At 36.2% G+C, this 19,797-nt stretch overlaps 2 protein-coding genes across 7 annotated transcripts in view; both read right to left on the reverse strand.

Annotated features, from left to right (window-relative positions):
* Window positions 1–2,539: 2,539 nt before the first annotated feature.
* On the reverse strand, window positions 2,540–7,929 carry LOC148641493 (uncharacterized). 5 transcript variants are annotated; one of them, XM_088618423.1, is made up of 8 exons: window positions 7,645–7,928; window positions 6,311–6,407; window positions 5,648–5,701; window positions 5,069–5,257; window positions 4,571–4,743; window positions 4,012–4,089; window positions 3,586–3,729; window positions 2,540–3,366 (listed from the first exon to the last, which is right to left on the reverse strand). In XM_088618423.1, exons 5-8 carry the CDS (start codon window positions 4,655–4,657, stop codon window positions 3,277–3,279), a joined length of 399 nt encoding a protein of 132 aa, XP_088474549.1. In that variant the 5' UTR covers window positions 4,658–4,743; window positions 5,069–5,257; window positions 5,648–5,701; window positions 6,311–6,407; window positions 7,645–7,928; the 3' UTR covers window positions 2,540–3,276. The 5 variants fall into 5 exon arrangements, with proteins under 5 accessions (XP_088474549.1, XP_088474545.1, XP_088474550.1 ...); XM_088618419.1 differs by lacking the exon at window positions 5,069–5,257; XM_088618424.1 differs by lacking the exons at window positions 6,311–6,407; window positions 7,645–7,928 and adding an exon at window positions 6,141–6,253.
* Window positions 7,930–13,555: 5,626 nt separating this feature from the next.
* Window positions 13,556–19,797, reverse strand: part of galnt9 (polypeptide N-acetylgalactosaminyltransferase 9) — a 147,258-nt gene continuing 141,016 nt past the window's right edge. For both annotated transcript variants that reach the window (XM_088618116.1, XM_088618117.1), the window contains 2 exons: window positions 14,958–15,125; window positions 13,556–14,585 (listed from right to left, as the gene is read on the reverse strand). In XM_088618116.1, the coding sequence (XP_088474242.1) occupies window positions 14,439–14,585; window positions 14,958–15,125 (315 nt within the window). In that variant the 3' untranslated portion in view covers window positions 13,556–14,438. The remainder of the gene's footprint in view (window positions 14,586–14,957; window positions 15,126–19,797) is intronic.

Genomic DNA, 19,797 nt, shown 5'->3' on the forward strand with positions numbered 1-19,797 from the left:
ACAGAGTGCTGATTTGCCAAATTGGATATAAAAACAGGCTCGAAGTATTCTTTTGTCATTTGCTTGATGAAGTATTTTTCTTGAAATAGAACTTGTTCAAGGCCAGGCCAGGAGACTGTAGGGAATGACATGATTGTAGTATTTAAATACCATTATAGTATCATTTTTAAAGAATAAATGACACCTGAAGTTGTATTACAGTTTTACCTGATACAACTATGTTACCTATGTCACCAAAAAGTGATGCTTTCAGAAGAGAAAACTGACTAAGGCTGACTTAAAAAATGACTGTTTTTCTGGGTCAGGCATCATTGGAAATGACTGTGCCAGGAAATTGGACACCATAGGGATTGTAGATGACTTTGTGGAGCATTAGGATATGATGTGAATTTGAAATGAGTGATTAGGCTACTTGATTTTATTAATTATGGTGCTGCAGGTTTGTGTAGTCAGGGGAAGAGGAATAGATTGCAGTGGGGTCTATACAAATTTATAACGGGGTTTACAAGAGTCAAGATCTGCCACTGTGTACTATAGATTGTTTTGCCATATTTAATCATTATTTTTCCTCCTTTTAGATCGGATGCAATCTCATAATGTGCTTGGTCTGCATACTGTACATGTGGACTTCAGGAGCAGGTGAGGTGGATTTTCTCTTACATGCAAAGGGCTTTGATATCCATTGGGGACGAACCTTGCACTACTGTAACTTTAATTGTCACTTTCTTGGATGCAAAAAATGCTATGTTTGCTAGAGTTTTAGATGTATAACCCTTCTGCTTCATAGCATCACATGCACTGCAGCACCCAAAAGCAGTTAACAATCTAGAAATTGGACCTCCCCCTTCTTCATGTGTAATGAACGCAAACACTTCATTAACAGGCAGTACTTGTTCTTTCGAACTAGGGCAAAATCAATAATATGCTTTTGGTGAGGGAAACTGGGACTGTCTGTTAATACAAGAAAAACTGGCTAGATTTAATTACTTCAGCATGTCTTAGTGGCAATTAAAAAGGAAATTATAAAATCATCTAAGATTCGCACTTGTGTCCTGAGTGAATAGTCCACATCTATAATTTTGTTTTCAAAACCAGCACAAAAGATCATGGCATGTTACCCATAATACAACTTCAAAACGGTGGTTTTTACAGCTAGGCCAATTGCTAGAATAAACATTGCTAGAAGTGCTATAACAAATTAATTTTTTCTTCATCCATAGCTACTGCATCCTTAAGGGTGTAGAGTGAATAAGCAACTAAAGGGTACAACATGAGACAATACCCTAGATGGGATAGTCCATCAAAGGAAAATCAACCAATTGTAAAAGTTAAATTTAAATTTAGAAAATGAAATGAATGCTGATGCACATTGTACAGTAAGACTTACATCAATATCTCAGTTGGTACATGCATTATTTAAATAGTGCATTGAGAAGTACTACTATAACAATCAGCTTACTGGTGCAGAGAATTCAGAGAGCTGGCTCTGAGTAAGACGAGCTACATCTTGGTAAGCACATAACCAGCAAACCAGTCTGGTACCATTATAATTGGCAGATCCATCTGCATAATAGTTTTCAAACTGTGGTGGCCATGAGAAATTGCAAAATAGAAATAATCTGCATCTCAGCAGAGTGATTTAGAGTTTGCCATCTGCATGACAATTATTTGAGTGTTTGGAGGCTGTTCAGGGATTCATGCTGACCTATTGAGAGTGGGGAGCCTTTTACTGTTCATTGAACTGTTTTACACTGATGCAAGACAAAATACTGTATATGTCTTGGTGAATGCTGTTGTCTTTGGATTTGCTCAAGCTACCCAGTAGGACAGAGGAAGTGATGACGTGTTAAAGAATGTTCCTCTCCACATTAGGTGCAGACAGATGATAGTTACTACAGTTATAGATCAACAAAGTCTTTGATCCAGCTGTTATTCCATTCCTGCAAGCCAATTCAAAAGTGTCATTTTCCATCAGGGCAATGAAAGACCTACAGTGCCAGGATTACAATGGCATGTCTTCAAGTAAACAATGCAAGCTTTTCCCCAGACAACCTCCAGTAGAATACCCATGGGACCAAGTCACCAAATTACATCGACAGCTGACAAGAGCAACCAGTCAACCTTTGATGGCTAGCTGCAGCTGTATTTGTACTCACATTTGCTGAGATTTTGTTTGGTCCAAAACGCTTGATTTTATTCAAATGTTTTAGTTCTTTAGGGCCTCTAGACCTTACAAGGCTGTTCTTAGACAATATACAAGATGAAAAACCTGTTTAATTTTATAATGCTTATTTTAAAAAATGAATCATAATATAACAAACCATTTACTAACTTATCTACTATATTTTGTAAAGTAAAGTACGTTTATAATTCTCAAACTTATTTCATTTCAAATATAAAAAATCATGTAATCTACACTAAATGAATAGATGTATCTATAGTTTATTACAGTATTCTTAATGTGACCATAGATCAATTAACTTTTTTGTAAACAGTCACCTATTGATGCACACAGCAACAAAAAAACTACATTTTAATATTAATTTCAGTCATTTTTATTTTTCTAATTGTTCCATATTTCTGTCTGCCAGTCTGAGGTATGTGCAGGAAAGTTTTGTGCTGAATATGTTATACCAGCTTTTTGTCATCTCCTGTAATGTGCCGTGGAAGTTCATTCTCCACAAGGGAAATGAAGTGAGCCCATCGAGATCTATTCATTTTCGATCAGAATACTGCATGAGACAATTTCCCAGTACACAAGCTTCTCTTCCCTACTCAATAGGCAGAATGTTCTGAAAAATTACTTCATTCAATGCAAGTGCTCAGGAAGCATGCTCACTTCCTCGTGCACAAGTTTCTCTTCCCTAATCAATAAGTAGAATGTTCTGAAAGATTTCATTCTATGCAAATGCACAGAAAGTGTGCTCACTCATATCAACTGCTACCCTGTAAGTCAGGCAAGAAAGCCACAGAAGTGTTCTTATTTCCTATAGCCTGATCCAGACATGAAAGATGCACCCTTCCATGAGTGCAAGGAGTGTGATGCTTCACTGAGATCAGTCCCTCCCATCTAAATCTCCAGGCAAACTGAAGGTAAAGAGGAACATTCTGTGAGATGATTGCTTCACATGGACAGAGAGGGGGTGATAACAGCATATCTGGGATCATGAAAGCTCTCCTAGATGGTTAGATAGTATGGTGCCAGCAGTCTGAATTTTAGCCTGATGGAAGGCTTTAAAATAGCAACCCCAGCACTGGCAGGACAGAATATGGACCCTACATCTTTTTATAAAGGTAATACCCAAAAATCAGTCCTCCAGCAAGGACTGCTGTGGTCTTCATCACTGTTAACAAAGAGATGTTTATCTGTAAGGAAAAGAGGAAACATTTTTTTCTTGCATTTCTCCTGTTAGAATATACAGTATTATTAAAAATGAAAGCAATACTTTAAATGAAACTTTGTGACCACAAACTACATATCAACAAAAACACTTTACAATTTGAAGTGAATTTCTGGGGGACACTAGGAATCTATGGTTAACTACATTTCTAGCTTGCTGTGAGTGTATTGTGAAAATCTCTCACCTGTGCAGCCTCAGAGATTCTAGAAGCTGTGTTCATGACTCCCTTTGTGATCTTTGAGCCCACTCTCTGTAGGAGGGTTTTGGGTTTGCAGTTATTTGGGAGCAGAAAATTTGCTCGTAAATTGATGATTTCATCCTCAATAACCTGTAGACAATTCAAAACATGTTTTCAAAGTATTTTAAAGTTAATGTAATTGGGGAAACTAACCGAATTCTTTTACTACAGAAAGATGTAATGCAGTAAACTTTGACCTCAAAACTTTAAAAGTGACTTTTTTATGGACATTTTGTAAAGAGCTGTCCTTCACTTAAGATAATCATGATGTTGAAATTCAATGTAGGGATGTGTAAATCCTTACAACCGTTCTGACAGAAAAAAATACAGAAAGGTGGCTTTGAAACAATTAAAGAAATGTTTCATCCATACCTTGCTCTCTGGAAAGACACAAAGAGCAATTTTTAATACAGCATAAGCTTCCTTTATTTTGTCTTGTTTCAGAAGTATCTGTTAAGGTAAAACAAAATGTCCTTGGTGATTTCCATGGTGTACAATTTTCATGTAGTTAAAAATAACATGAGTACAAATGAAGAGAAAGTAGGAGACGGTCAATGGTTTCTGTGCCTAGGGCTTTTAATAGCTTTTATCAGACCTCCTGCACTTTATAGCTGATTAGAATGTCTGTAGAGGTTTGTCTCTTCTGCCTAAGAAAACACCTATACCTATGATTCTCCTCATGGTTGCCATGGCCACAAAGACAGTTATATCACAATGCAATGACTTTGTCTTGCTCTTATTTATGTTATGTTTACATGTAAATTATTTTATTGCTCATTTTAAGATTGCTTGTATATTTTGTAGAGTTTTGAATAACTTCATGCTAAAAGAATTTGAAATTTGTTCTACTTTGATGTAAAAATAAGCACAGCAGCTTCTTCACAATAATAAAATGATTCTAAATGATAGGATAAAAAGGATATAATCAGACCTTTGCCTTGGTATACAATGCCTTTACATTGTAGGGGTCTTCTCTTAATACTTTTTCAAGTTCATTCCCTATATGAACAATCTCCATTGCATCTAGATTAGAGCTGATCTTTGCATGAATGTCCAAGAGCCCTTTGTCTTCACAGCTGAGGTGTTGAGTACTGCTTCTACAGTCTGGGGGAACAGCAGGTTAACGGTCTTCTTGTTTCTTACATGGTGTCATGGTGCATCTTCAGTATTGTGATCACAGTCTCGCCATAAACTTCATTTTCTTGTGCTTGCTTTGATATTTTCAGCACAACACTTCTGAGTCCAAGTTTGATACACACTTATTACATGTTTGCTTACTGCAGACTCCACTTAAGGTAACTTACTATAATGCAAAATATTTAAAGTAAACGCAAGACAAGAAATAATTCAAATACAGGAGAAGAAGGTAAGTAAGATGAAACAATGTCCATCGAGTGGTTAAAAACATAAATAACGAATTGTTGGTCACAGTACACAAGGCCTTTGGTTGGCAATGAGGGGAGATAGATTGTGGTAAGAGTTGGCAGTGTGAGTTTTGAGGAGGTGGCACAAGGTGATGAGAGGAAGGGACTGAGCAGTTCTGATTTCAGTGGGAAGGTTGATCTTTCACTGTAGAGTCAGGAATGAGCAGGCCCGGGAGGTGTAGACTCTGATGGAGCTGGGGTGGGGGGTTGGAGAGAAAGATTAAGTCAAGGGAAAGACTGTAGAGGAATGGTTCAGAAAGCAGGGGGCAAGAACAAATGTTTTGAAATGGATGTGTGCAGCTGAAGGGAACGAGCGGACAGTCCAGAAAGAAGTTACTCAGACATGTTATGAGTTCAGTTTAGAAACTGGAAGATGCAGACGTCGAATTTTATCCTACTTCACTGCTTAATTCAGTTTTTGCATTTGTTTAACTTTTACTTGACAGCTAGGAAAGCTTTTAGGATTTCATGGATCTGTGTGTATGACAGTCTTCAATAATCACATGATTAATGCACATCATTTACTAACACACACATGAGGTTACAGAACAGCAGTTTTGATCACAGACCAAAATAATGCTTACTGGGTTCCCGATGGACTTTAGACCATGACATTCTTCAACAGAACACCTTCAGTTCTGCATAAGAAAATATGAAAAGTAATCAAAAGGATGTTAAGAGTATTAAAGGATATTATTAGAAACTATGGTATTGGTTCTTTTCCAAAACTTAAATTGCATTTTACTATAGTTTGAGGAACAAATTAAATTTGACCCTGTTGAAATAGCCATAAAAAAGAATCTAGATTCAGCTTTTTTAGCACAGTAACAACTGAATTGATCACTTGATGTGATCACAACCTCAAAATAATATTATATAAGTGTAGTGTAATGGTAATAGGGATGTAATAAGAAAACCTTGAAAAACAAAGCATGAAACGGAACAATTATAACAGCAAATCAAAATGATGAGTTATTAACATCCTATCAAACTCTAAGTATTGTCTAACAGTATGTAACAGTATATATGTGTATTATTGTTACTATGAAGTTAATTAACAATCATAATTCTACTTACATTATATAAACAATGTTTTCCTAGCTAATGTTTTCCTCCTTTAATATCTTAAGCTACAGGACTTAAAATAAGATAATGTTCTTGATACCTAGGGTGATGTCATCACATCCACTGTGATGTAAAGACCAATCATTTCAGTCATTCAAGTCATCACAATTAAAGCCCTATACCTGAACTGATCTGTGGGATGCCTGCACTTGTTTAGGGAGCTGGTATGATGTCACAATGGTCTTTTTGAAGTAGTGCCTATGGGTACCTTAAAGAAACCTGTAATGTTAAATTAAATTCAATGTTAAATATCTTTTTTTAAAGCTTATTTCATTCACAGATTTACAAAATACAGTATATTCATATTATTAAGTCTGCTTATATACAATATAAATAAAATTTGCACTGGAAAGGCCTTGATTGCAATATACATATTTTTAACTACACTCAAAAATGTTATCTTTCAGTCCAAAAATCCAACCAAGAAATGACAATGATCTTTTTTAATCATGCTCCCTTTATTAATTTAGCATATGACTATTTAGCTAACTCTTTCAAGAGAGGATCTTGTATAAAAATTCAAAATCTTCAAAAGCTCTGCTAGTCAACAAGATTTTTCATTCTGATTAGTTACTGCATAGCCGCGTACACTCACACTAATTACTTCACTAAAATATAAGGTACGCATGCTCAGATTGTGGTGCTGTAATTAATGGAGTGCCACAGGAGTCTGTTTAGACCACTTCTCTTCATAATTTATATTTGATCTGTATTCTGGTGTAGTAGTTATGTTAAAGTAATGAAGCTCACAGATAAGACCAAAATAGTGGTATTAATAAACAATGCACAAATCAGAACTGGATTCAGTAAAAATCAAGACTGAGCAAACAATTGACAGATGCCATTAAATTTAGATTAATATGGAAAGGGGAGCGGAGTTCAAGGAGCAAAATAATCGATATTATGAATTATAAAAAATGTGGTTCAGGTATAAGTCTATAGAGTGATGAGATTCAATTTTAGAGACCCTTTGTAGTATTTCATCTCCTGCCTCTCGCTTGTCCAAGGCCAGCATCATTTTTGTTAGTCAAGCTCCACTCCTCCTAAAAAAGAATGAATAGATAGTGGACGTGAACTCATTACACCTATTTGAGATCCCTTACAACTTGGAAAAAGGAAGCCAAGCTAAGCAAGGTTCAAGATATCATTTGAAGCATTTTCAGAGCTGAAAACTGCATTAGACGTGTATATATATATATAATTTTTATGTACAAAAAATGTTTAGGATACGCCTCCTAAGAAGTAGCAGAAAACATGGAAAACTGAACTGCTAATGAATACTTACTGTAATTGCTCTTACACAGAGACCTCTCTGTGTTCACTGTTTTAGTGCAATCTGCTTAATTAATTGCATTACTTAATTACAGCTGGTGATTTTTTAAAACAACACTTAAATGCCATTTATTTAAGACAACGACTTCCAAGTGTTTGAATTCATTTGACCCCCCCCACCTACCTCTGCATGAATAAATACTGGACCTACAGTAACTGTGTATTGTAGCTACTGCCCATCTCTGGGGATCTCATTATAGTCTCCACAAGCTGTTCTGCTAGACAGACTTTCCACACTTCTTCACATCCGGGGGCCTTCATTCATGTACAACGCGAATGTGACTCCAAAAGCTCAGTTTGGTCACTTGCAGTCAACACAGCCAGTTAATTAGAAAAATATATAAGCCTCAAATATTCTGGATCAACAAATACTGTTAGTAAATACCATCCATGGCTGGTTGTGATATGTTTTTTCTTTTCCACTGCATTGCTGAGTCATCTTGTCAAATGGAACCCTATGTAAACAAAAGGAATTCACCAACATTCCATTGCAAGTGGCAACGTTCTATTTTTTCCACCTTCTAATTTAATGGATTAATGGTTCCATAGCAAAGACCTTGCTGAGTTAAGTATAGTCATCAATGACTTCTGAAACATGTGTTTAAGGTTAAAGGGAAAATTATGAGGCAGGTATAAATGTCAGAGGGGGAAAACACATTGACCAAAGTTCTTTTCCACCTGAGAAATGTGATATCCCTCTCAGATCAGCTTTGTAAATTCATGGAACTTGACTTGTTGGGGGAAAAAAAAAGTGAGACTAGCAAACATTTGTAACACTATATATGGTAAATATACTAAAACATTTCAGAAAGATCCATCCTGGCAGCAACATAAAACATGTTTATTGCAAGGACAAGGGTGTTTGTCAGTGACATTCAGCATTCATGAAACCTGTCTACCATTATTCTTTTAATAAAAGGTTGTTTCACATATGTCATCATAGCTTTTCTCTAAAGGAGCACCATGTGAAGTCTTGACATGAGGATGGAATCCTTCATTTTGGAAGCACTTTTTGTTCACATACTGTATTTGGCTTGTAGCTGGATAAAATTCTGGAATCCGTTCACTATCATCAAACTGGACAAATGAACCTCCTCTTGCCTGTAACTATTTTCACGTTCTTAATTAAATATTCGCAAGCAGAAAAGGCAGATCCGTAATGAGAAAGGACTTTTCTTTTTGTATAAATGTCTTTCACTATGTAAATCCCGTAATTGATGGCAGCACTTCTGTAGGGTTATGGGTTTCTGTCTTGAAAAAAATACATGGTTTGCTTGCTCGCTTTACTTACAAACAAAGGCTGTTTGATGGCCAAACCTTATAAAAGGCAGAATATTCAAACAAAACACACTGGGGGTTGTCTGGTTTTGGTTGCTCCTTGCTCATGCCATAAACACATTCTGTACAGAATAGTTCAGGTGGGTAGCTGTGTCAGCATGCGTAGGCTGCAAAGGAACAAGTAATTTTCTTCTTTTTTTTCAGCATGGAATAAACCTATTACTTGTTACTGTACAGAATATGTGTACTTGTCTAGCGTTTGGCACTGACAGAACAGTCTGGATGGTTTCCTCCAAGATTTCCCTAGCTTTACTCCAGTCTTTTCAGGCTCATATTCAAAATAAATACTGCAAATGTGACTTAGGAATATTAAATTAAAACTAAGAAGGCAGCCCCCGTTTCCTTTGGACTTTCTTTGCTAAACTCACCCTCCCTCTAGACAAACCTTTACATTATAAACAAATAGGCAATCTGTTCTTAAGTATGACAATAAATGGTAGAACATGAAGAGAATATATTTCTCACAATAGTCTATAATTTTGCCTTCTTGCTATATTTTGCCGGCAGAACATCAATACAAGACAACATTTACACTCTTGGGGAAAAAAATGACTAAAGGGTGGTGAAATAATATTCTTCCTGTTACCTCTTTCCTTTACAAATTGAAGATTTATGAAACCTCTACAGTGGTATTTAAGTTTCCCTTTTGACTTCAATATGATATTACTGTATGAACACAATGCATTTGAGATGAGTAGACAGAGGTGATGCATTACTTTTTTTAAATGATTAGAGGCAAACAGCTGTGTCTTGATGGAAAAGCAGACAATATCTTCTGCTAAACCACCTGGAAAAAATAAGGGTTGCTTTCAGGATTGTACTGGTGAAAACAATATACCTTTTGACCAAGTGTAGCATCGATGTAATTCTCTTTGGGTGGAAAATATACATGAAACATAAAGAACCAACTAAGCCAACAGAAATACATGAAGACCCTTCCACATGTTAAACAGGGGTATCCAATCCTGATAGGATTGATCCCAGTCCAGGAGAACAGGTTTACAAAAACACCTTAAAGCAGTAGCACCTGAAGAATAGTTCCAGTTAAACAAGGACCCAGCTGGTTTAGCTCATTAAGAAGCAAGTTACTTTTGAAAAACGGCAGGTGCACTGGCTCTAAAGGACCAGAATGGGGCAGCCCTGGTTTATTGATCAGGGCCTACATTATTTTTTAACATTTGGAATTTCCAATTAAGACAATTAAGACCCAACTCTCTTTTACTTGTATGGGGAGAATGAAGACCTATAGACCTGCTTCTCCAACACAGCCAACATCCATTCATATTTTGACAGTGCAAGCACCGCTATGTCCTTAAAAGAAAGTTAGTGTCGTGGACCTGCAGGGGTCACTGTTTTGCCAAGAGCAGGGAGGGTCATAGTGTAGCTACTGTCAGTCCATTGGGTGCTACAGCTTAGGGAATCACAGACATCTAGTACAGTAAGTTGACTCAGGTTTGAATTAGTGATATCTAGATCATAAGGTTCAGGCGATGAGGCTCTGAGCAAACATTATTACTGGCTCGCTGTATCACCTGCAAGTACACAACCACCACCACACTCATTCAAGGCCCCTCAGGACAATTCCGGATCACCCAGACAGCATCTTGTACCTCCAGCAACCTTATTTACTGTATCTCTTGCAGTAAATGCCCAGCCATCTACATTGGAGAAACAGGAAGGAGACTCGGAGACCGCTTCAGAGAACACGTCAGGGCTGTGAAGATTAAAGATCTCTCCAAGCCCATTGTTTCTCATTTCACCTCTGACGGCCACGACCACTCTAATCTCTCCGTCTGTGTTCTCAAAGACGGTTTTCCGAACTCATACATCAGAAAGACCACCAAAACTAAAATTATTTTGCAGTTAGGATCACACGTTCTCCCTTCCCTTAACGACAGACTACTGTTCTTTTAAATTTTCTCCATTCATTGGAAGTTTCATTTCACACCTCTCTGCACCCATTCTGACTTCACACCTCTTGATTGGCCTCTCTTTCTGTCCCCTGCTCCCGCCTCTCACTCCTCCTCCCTCCCAGCCTTTGTTCTCCCGCTACTTTACCTTTGCCTACTGCCCTGTCTCTCTCACACCTGAAGAAGGCTCCACGGCCGAAACGTTCTGTTCTCTTTCTTCTTTTTTTCAGCATGGAATAAACCTATAACTTGTTCCTTTGCATTATTACTGACTGACGTCCCCAGAAGCCTGAGCCTACATTAGGGGTGATCTTTTGTTTTCTGGCATGTCTGATTGTTTTTCATCTAGGACAGATGATAAATAATCCTGAGATTGACATTTAGTGTTCAGTAGTATTTGTGGAATTTACCTTTCATAAAATACATAATGGATAATACTAGCCACTTGGTTTATACTGCTCAATAAGATGAATGGTTGCCAACAAAAATGACATAGGGTTTGTGAAATGTAGATCTCATACAGAATTAGAAAGAAAATACATATACTGGTTAATTGATATTGTACTTGCATCAGACTTTTGTACTATTGACCTGTTCTTTTCTTGGAACATTCTTAAGTATAACAGAATAATTAATAGCATGAAATAAGTCTATAATTTGTTGGCTGTCCAAGATGTTTTAGCCTTTGAGATCAAACCTTAATTAGATAAACCTGCTTAACATCACTTTCTGATTTAATGAAATGGCAGCATAAATAAAATAAACCTGTTCAGCAAATATAAAACTTGACATGCGTAGGTCAATATCACCTAAAGAGCACATTCTTTGGTGAGATTTGTATTTGTAAAGTGGAAAGGTTTCTAAGGAGTGTGTAAAATTGCTTGATCTCATGTAATGTCAATTACTCTCAGAAAAAGAATTTCAGAAGAAAGTGATTACTGTTATTACATCAATTTCCTATGTGTTTTGTGGCTTTGGTTAATGATTATCAACATTTCCTCCAATTGAATTAGACTAAGCATTACTTGGAAAAAAAGCTCTTGTGATTGTAGTGCTTAAATGTGGTTGCTGTGTCTTACATTTTCTTTCCTGCAGGAACCCAAAACGAAATTCACAGCAAGGTATTCTTGAAATGTACAGTAGATAATACTACTCTGTATTAAATAGGTTGTCAGTTTCCATCTACTGAAATTGTTAACTAGAGCTACAGGAGTAGTACAAGTAAAAGCAATGAAGGGGAGAAAAGGCAGGTGGCACTGAACTGAAAATAATATTCAAGTTATTTAATGTCCTGAAATTTTGGCTTTGTACCAAGAAATAGAGAAGGAAATCTCTTCGGCTGAATTTTATACTGTAAATCAGACAACATGTACTTGCTGAAGACCAGTTATCCTGTGGGTGGATTTTAACCATTTCTCAGGAAAGACAATAAAACCTGTAGGAGTCTCGTTACTGGACATACAACAAAAGCAGATGTTTATGTTCTAGTTTTGTCAAACAACCAAATACATCTTAATCTGTAACCAACAAATGGAGCACAAGATACAGCTTATAATATTAGGGCATCTGTCATTACTTCAGTACTGTAAGGGTACATTTTGAAAGCTTATTCACTTTAAAATAAAACAAAGCTTTTTTGATATAATTTCCAGCTCCAACTCCTGCCATTACCCAGTATCATTTTAGTTCTTTGCAATTAGAGCAGTAGCTCTCCACACAACTCTGCCACCATCTTGTTTCAGCCTAAGAGTGCTTCTGAGCAAGAATATTGTGTTGTTCCTTTTCACACTGCAGTAAAACTCAACCATCCATCATTCCATCTTGTGAAAGATCATTCTCCTGAGTACCACAAATATCTAGTTTGATAAAAAAAAAAATTGTAAAAGATAAAACAAAACAGTATTGCTGTTAAATACTTGTCACGGTTAATGTGTGCTGCACATGTACTGTACAGTATATACTGTGGTACCTATTCCTTTTTAAAAATGAAAGCCAAAAAAGAACTGAAACTAGTTCAGAAGTAATAGTCCATTTCAGGAATTACAGAAAGCAGGGAGATTTATAGAATCATGTTTTTCAATAATTTAAATAAAAACTTACCATACGGTACATACTGTACAGTATAGAACAAAAGCTCATTGATTCTTCCTAAAAGACAAGAATAACTGAACAACTGATTTATTAGTAATTTCTTTATATTTACAGGCAGTGCAGCTGTGTGATTTAGAAAAATAAGATAAACTTAATCTAAAAAAGTTAGTCATATAATTTCTTAGTAGAATGATAATGCTGTAGTTATTATTAACAAACTCAATTCCCAGAGGACCAAAGAGGATACACCTGTGAGGATGAAGAAATATCGATGCATTTTTCATTTGCAACTTTATCATTTTATTTATTTTAGGAATTATGAAACATCCTAAGCTTAGAAAAGGAATAATTTTGCACTGAAGTATGTTTTTATAGTGTCAGTAATGTTACGTGATCAGGTAAGGAAGGGATAGCCAGAGCACAATTCAGCTCTGCATGTGTCTCTTCTGCATGGGAGGAATACCACAGTGGCCTAATGTTTAATCTTGTCCACTTTCCATGTGCTACACAGTGTAGGTACTGTACGTTGTGACATAGGGATGCAACAAAAGCACTATTTTCAGATTTCCTTCTTTGCCTTAAGAGGGCAGTGTGCCTTTGACTAGCAATATTGTCTTTGTGTTGTAGGAAATCAAGTCACCACAAAGACTAGGGAAGTCTGGAGCAAATTCTAAACTAAAGAAAGCCGACAATTCATCATAAAAACTTTTTTTTTTAATTTTCAGGTTGATCTTGTTCAATTTTACAATATATTACTATTATATGACATTTTTACATATATTATTTGTTTTCTTGGTAAAAGTAATCAGACATGCTTTGGGGCTGACATTCCCCAGTTCAGACATAGCATAATAATGAAAAAAGGCACATAATCAGTCTTGAAAGTTTGTGCATCAGTCAGAAAGTTAAAACTTAAAAAAAAAACTGGCTTGGTGTTGTCTTGTGAGAACCGATATCTGAAAAAGAAATCTTCAGGTCTCCAAATAACCTAGCAGTCTTTTGCTAGCGTAGTAAATTTGACAATACCATGTATTTGCAAGCATAATAGGTTGCAAAGGGTATTAAAATGTACACATTGCCCTTTTGAAATCTAAAACGGGTATAAATGCTTGTATTGTCTGGACCTAGCCAGTCTTTCCTCGTTTGCAAAAACACCTGGTATTAGGTCTTATTTATTTTTGCTCCTGGATTCAAACATGAATATGATTCCATGCTTCAGGAAACCAAGTGTAAGATATTCCCATTGTCAGTCCTTCCTTGTATATGAGGGGAAATGGCTTTGGAAATACGGACTGTTTCAAAGAGGGCGACTTGTCATTCATTTCTGTTGCCAGAGCATGGGTCCCTGTGGCATAACACTTTCTAAGATAAAGTCAGAGTTGTTCTTAAGCATTTCAGCCAGAGAGCTTTAGTATGGCGCCACACATTCATCACATCTTCACATCTGAGTGTATCAGCCCATTGTTCTCTGGTCACATACACATTCCTGACAATCCCAACTGAGGAAATGAGTGCCTTGTTTCCCTGAATGCATCTGGCTGACTCCAGACACCCAATGGTCAACAGCAGGAGCCTTATGTTAATGCCTTGGGTGCTTAATCCAGTTCCTTATCATCCACTTCTGGCCCGAGCATCTCTGCACTACAAGCCGCAACCCAAAGTTTGCTTCTTTGGACATTTCCACCTCCAAACATCGCCCTGTATCCCTGCTTATGATTGGGCCATTCTGTTGAAAGAAAGAAGATGTACAAGGAAGTATTTTAATAATAATAAAAATTCATGATCACATCTGAAACTAGCATAAGAGGATCCCAAGAGATCAATCTCAAGCATTTTCATATGCAGCTTTCGTTTTAACTACAGTACTGTAGGTTATACCTGCAGCTTGACTAATATACTGGATCAAAAAGGGTTTTATTCAGAGTCAATACTTTCCTGTTGAAAATTGCATTCTAGCACTTTATGTATACCTGGATAAAAATGCTACCTTGATTGTAATTCTCTAAAATGTCTGATGGCATTTTTTCATTTCATTCTGTAAGTCAAATGAGATCCTCCTTATCCCAGTGAAGTGTAAGTTGTTCAGATCTGTAATCACCTGGGTGAAATCCCAAAGCCTCTGAGATGATCGCGTAACATCATCACATTTTTTCAGACTTGGAGTTCTTCCTCTCCCATCATCTACCAAGCACTTGGTATCGGGCAGGAAAGTGGTTGACCCCAAGGGTCCTAGCTGTAACAGTCCTTCTGTAGAATAGCGGGCCAGCTAAAATGGAAAAGACATAAACTGGTTAATTCTGAGCGACAGGAAGCCTACAAATGAGGCTGTCATGGACAATGATAGATACTACAGTTTATTTTTTTCCCAAAGATATTGTTGAAGTTTCATCCCTGTCGAATTAGTCACAGATCAATACAGAAACAGATTTCAAAGGACACTGAAAGTAAACTCCCACAGTGGGATGCTGCTGCCTTCGAAAGTGCCCATTTTTTTAAAAAAAGTTCCTTTTTTTCTACAATAAGTATGCTGTATTTTTTTATGCCAGTACAATGGCCAATTCAAACAACACTTCATCATCGACGAGAGTATTTTTTCCATATGACAGGGGCTGATAGGCTTTTTTCCCAACTGAATAAAAGCAGACAAGAGAAAAGGCTTTCCAGTGCTTTCTTATTCTTGTGCCAAAGGCCCAGAGAATACAGCACATTAAAAACATTCGTCTGAACACAGATTTCAAACTACAGTGGGCGATTGTTCTTTCAATAGCTTAAGCACCTACATCATGTGAAAGCTACCTACGTGTAAGTGAAAAAAGAAAACGCAAACGAGAAAGGATCAATTGGACAATTCAGAGTTTGGGGTTAAAAAAGCTAAACTAAAAAATGCAATGATAAAAAAAGCCCTTTTATGGTACAGTATTTGTTACCAATAAATCTTCTGTCTAAAGCATTTCTACATCATTCCTTACATTTTTGTTTCTTAGAAGAGAAAATATTTTCTAAAGCCCCTCATTCAAAATGCTATTAATAGAATACCTGGCAAGTTTTACTCTAAGCTTTAAGAAAGTATTTGGATCAATTTCATGCGGAGGTATAGTAAAATCTCTTTCCAGTTGGACTTCATAGTTATCTGATGTTAAGAGCAAGTTAAAATGTACAGCTGGTTCTTGAATAATCATTCTTTATTGACCTTTAAACGAAAGAGGACCACTCAGACAAGGGTAAGGCCAAGGCAAGTCTTTTCACACCCTCCCAATTTCTAGAACTAAATGGTTAAGCAGCGTGTCTTTACACATTTAACCAGTTTGCAGTATGGGGGAATAGGGGAATGCAAACTAGTGATACATGCACTAGTCAAAGTTCCCTGTCCTTGACTCCCCTGCATACCCTGTACTGTCTCCAGTAGAAATGACATTGATTGAAGCAACAATGCAGCTATCATTAACAAAAATGTAAGGCGTCTGACGACACCCAGCTCAGGCCACTCATCTGTGATACTTTGTATTGTGCAATAGTGCTTGGGGAAACAGAATTTGCTCATTTCATAGTCAGACCTTAGACCAGGGAGGTCTGGAATTCAGGGCCTAAACTGCACAGTGATTTTACTGGTTTACCCATTATAAAGTCCTTAGTAAGACTGTTTCTTCAAGCTTAATAGTCAGGCATTATATGTGCTCATTTGTAGTTGAGCTGCTAAGCTTCAATCAGTAGAATTCCACTAAGCTCTGTGTTGTGGATTGCAGGTGTACAAAATAATCAACAGCCTAATGTTTTGGATTAAATAGATTAAAACAACACTAATCTGTATAGAGAATTTTAATCTCTAAGAGTCCAATGAGAAAAAATACTATCACAAATCCTCATATATATGCTAACTGTTCTACTTAACAGTTAAAAAACAGTACAAAAATTCTGCCAGTGACCATCCAAGCTTTGACTTAACAGTTTTTTTAGCAAAACCCAAATGTTTTAGCTATCCTTTATAAATGGTTAGGAAATAATTTTTTGTTACTAATCATTTTTAAAAAGGTCTATATTTCACATTGCCAGAAAATGCATTGATTAATTTTTTTAATGAATTTGTATTACACTCTTGAAAAGGCAGAAACCCTTTTCAGTATACAAATAAAGAAAACATCAAAAATAAAACATAACCTGTCATGTTTATTTTTGGACTGATAAATTAAGATGAGAAATTCTGTTTTTTTCCCTACTTCAGTTTAATGTTGAAAATGTACCTTGCATGTTTAGTTTCATGTCTGATTAGTAATAGCAACCACAAAAATCACTGCCACTGTTACAAGTAATACTTTTGCATAGTACTGTATTTAATTATATTTATAATTACTGCAGTAATAATCACAACACATATTGCCTTATAAAAATACAGGGAAAAAAATTTAAGGATAAAATTACAAACATCTAAACTAAAATTTTAAAAGTGGTTCCTGGAAAGCTCTTAGCTATTTGACTTGATATTGTAATATATCGTTTTGCAAATAAAGGTTCTGTCTTTCTACATTACATTAAACATTCACTAAGGCTGAGGCAATCAGGAAAGTGGGGATTTAATTATTCATAAGAAAAATATTCCCCGAGAAACAAGATGCCAAACAATGGGGTGGTTGTAAGGAGGGGGAGTTGGAAACAATCAATGCAGATACACATCATTGTGAATTTCTTTCACAGGTTGTTCACAGATGTTGTTTTGTTCCATAATTCACTATGAGCAGACTGCAAACTACTGCTTTGTTCAGCAAAATGTGTGCAATGGTCTTTTTCAAAGAAAACTAGTTTAACCTTTTACCACATGCAGTATACACATCTGCAGTTGTATGTAAAAAAAGTAGCTACAATAATGATAAATTAATGATAGAACAACAAGCATGTTATAGTTCTAAGTTGAACTATTAATTAATTGTAATTAATACAGGATTGGGTACACTGTACTATGTAAAAGCCCTCAAAAGGTAGCCTCCAAACTCAGATACAGCAGTAAGATACAGTGGGGCAATGTGAATAGAAGAATATGTTATACTCAGTAATATCAACCTGTTTTAGAAGATCTCTTCCTTAATGGACAGCATGCCTTTTGTTTTGCTCTCTTTAAATATGCATCTTCTAATATTCATTTTTTATGCATTGTACTTAGACCTGAGTGTCTTGATGCAAGCTTCAAAGTGACTTAACCTACAGTGTTTTACTCAGTGGTTCAACCCAAGTGAAATAGGTAACCACATTTTAAACATCTGCAGTACATATTTTTACAAAACAATTGTTTCTGTGTCTGATTTTGACCAATTACATTCAGGAGTTTATGATTAAAAAAAGCACTTTGTCTGTTTTCTCTTAAGTGTCATTAAGGTATTATAGCACTAATATTATTTTATCACTTGTTAGTTTAAAGCTGGGCTGTATTTTTATGTCGGAGTAAATTATCAGTGACATTAAATAGCTTTTGTATATGAGACACACATAGAGGTCATCTCCTGCAGTATATGTAGCTCAAGTAATGGTTTATGAATTCCTTCCTAAAACCCAATGACAGCACAACACAACAGGCCTAAATCACTAAATGACTATCCTGTAGAAATTATTTTATTTATCCTGTAAAAAATTGTTTCAGTGATGTGCATGAGGGAAACTAATGCCATTGTGGTGGGAGGGATATTATCCTTGTTTATTTTAAATAAAGTATGAGCAATATGTTGTAGTTCCTTTTGTGTAAGCCTACATTCACTGAATGTTTTTCAAATCTTACAGTTTGTAAGCTGATTTGTCAGTAGCAAATGAACTTGGCAAAGGTAAGAGCTGTATAATCCCCCTGTTAAGATATGTTCCTGGGTTTTACTTGATGCCTGTTGTTTTCTAATAAGGTTAAAATTGGACTGTCGGAAGTATTAATCTGCAGGGGAGGTATTAAGAAAGCCAGTCAGGTCCAGTATGGCTTCACTGCTTCACTGCACTTTCAGGTCTCCTAAATCTTTAATGAGTTATTTTTGTTTCAAGTAGTAAGAATGTTCAGGAATGCCTCATCTTTTCATAAAGTGCAGTAATCGCACAATAGTAAAACTGGGGAAGGCAGGAACAGTTAACATTCACTTCAAACTATACAAACATTATCATGTACTTGTACATTTAAAAAGCCATCTTTCTGCTACAGGAAACATATCTATAGTACAGTACATATCCGAAATGACTCACACCATTGTCTTAGTGTACTGGAGACTGCAGTCTTTTTTTGTTGCCTATACTGTGTTTGTTGCAGTAGGAACTGCCAGAAGCTGGAAGGTTTAATCCTGCCCTGTTTCCCAGATATTTAGAGGCCCACCATACAGTCCTTTACAATGTTGCGATAGCGCTGCAATGTGATGTGCTAAGATTAGGAGGCATACCACAACATGAGGGGTTACAAGAGACTGCCAGAATGAAAACACATGACCTCTTGAGCAGTGGCACTGCATGCTGTGGAAACTCACACTTCTTATTCTCAATTCTCCCAGAGGACTTAAGGGGTTCTTAAATTAAGCAGGACAAACTGTTAGGTGAAATGCATTTCCTTTCAAATATGCGTGTCTGAATGTCTTTGCACAAATGTTTCATTGTTTGCATTGTACAATTAGACACAAGTCCAGTAACCTGAAGTACTGACTATATAGCTTATAATTTACGAATTTCACTATATGTTTTATTCCAGAGCATGAGATATGTTGCAATTAATGGAAAAAGACCTTTCAACGATCTTTATGTAGAAATTTTGTAGAAATGTACTTGGTCAAGTGATTTACGATGCATCTAAAGATTGACTCAATGCTTTTTGTAAGAAAGGCAGAATATTTTTAGTTGAAAAGAGCATTGTGCATTTCTCAGATGAGGTGCCTGTATTTTGGCACTCTAAATTAATAATTATTAATTCAATTAAATTATTATTAAATTCA

The sequence above is a fragment of the Lepisosteus platostomus genome, chromosome 24 (genome assembly GCF_059453375.1).
Source record: "Lepisosteus platostomus isolate fLepPlt1 chromosome 24, fLepPlt1.hap1, whole genome shotgun sequence".
Lineage (NCBI taxonomy): Eukaryota > Metazoa > Chordata > Actinopteri > Semionotiformes > Lepisosteidae > Lepisosteus > Lepisosteus platostomus.

Excerpts from the sequence above, each read along its gene's own strand:
- LOC148641493 (XM_088618419.1), bottom strand. The coding sequence starts at position 5,678 with ATGTCATGGTCTAAAGTCCATCGGGAACCCA. Across the intron at positions 4,744-5,647 it reads TAAAGTCCATCGGGAACCCA|ACTGTAGAAGCAGTACTCAA; the intron begins GTAAGCATTATT and ends CTGTTCCCCCAG. Across the intron at positions 3,367-3,585 it reads GAATCTCTGAGGCTGCACAG|ATAAACATCTCTTTGTTAAC; the intron begins GTGAGAGATTTT and ends TTTTCCTTACAG.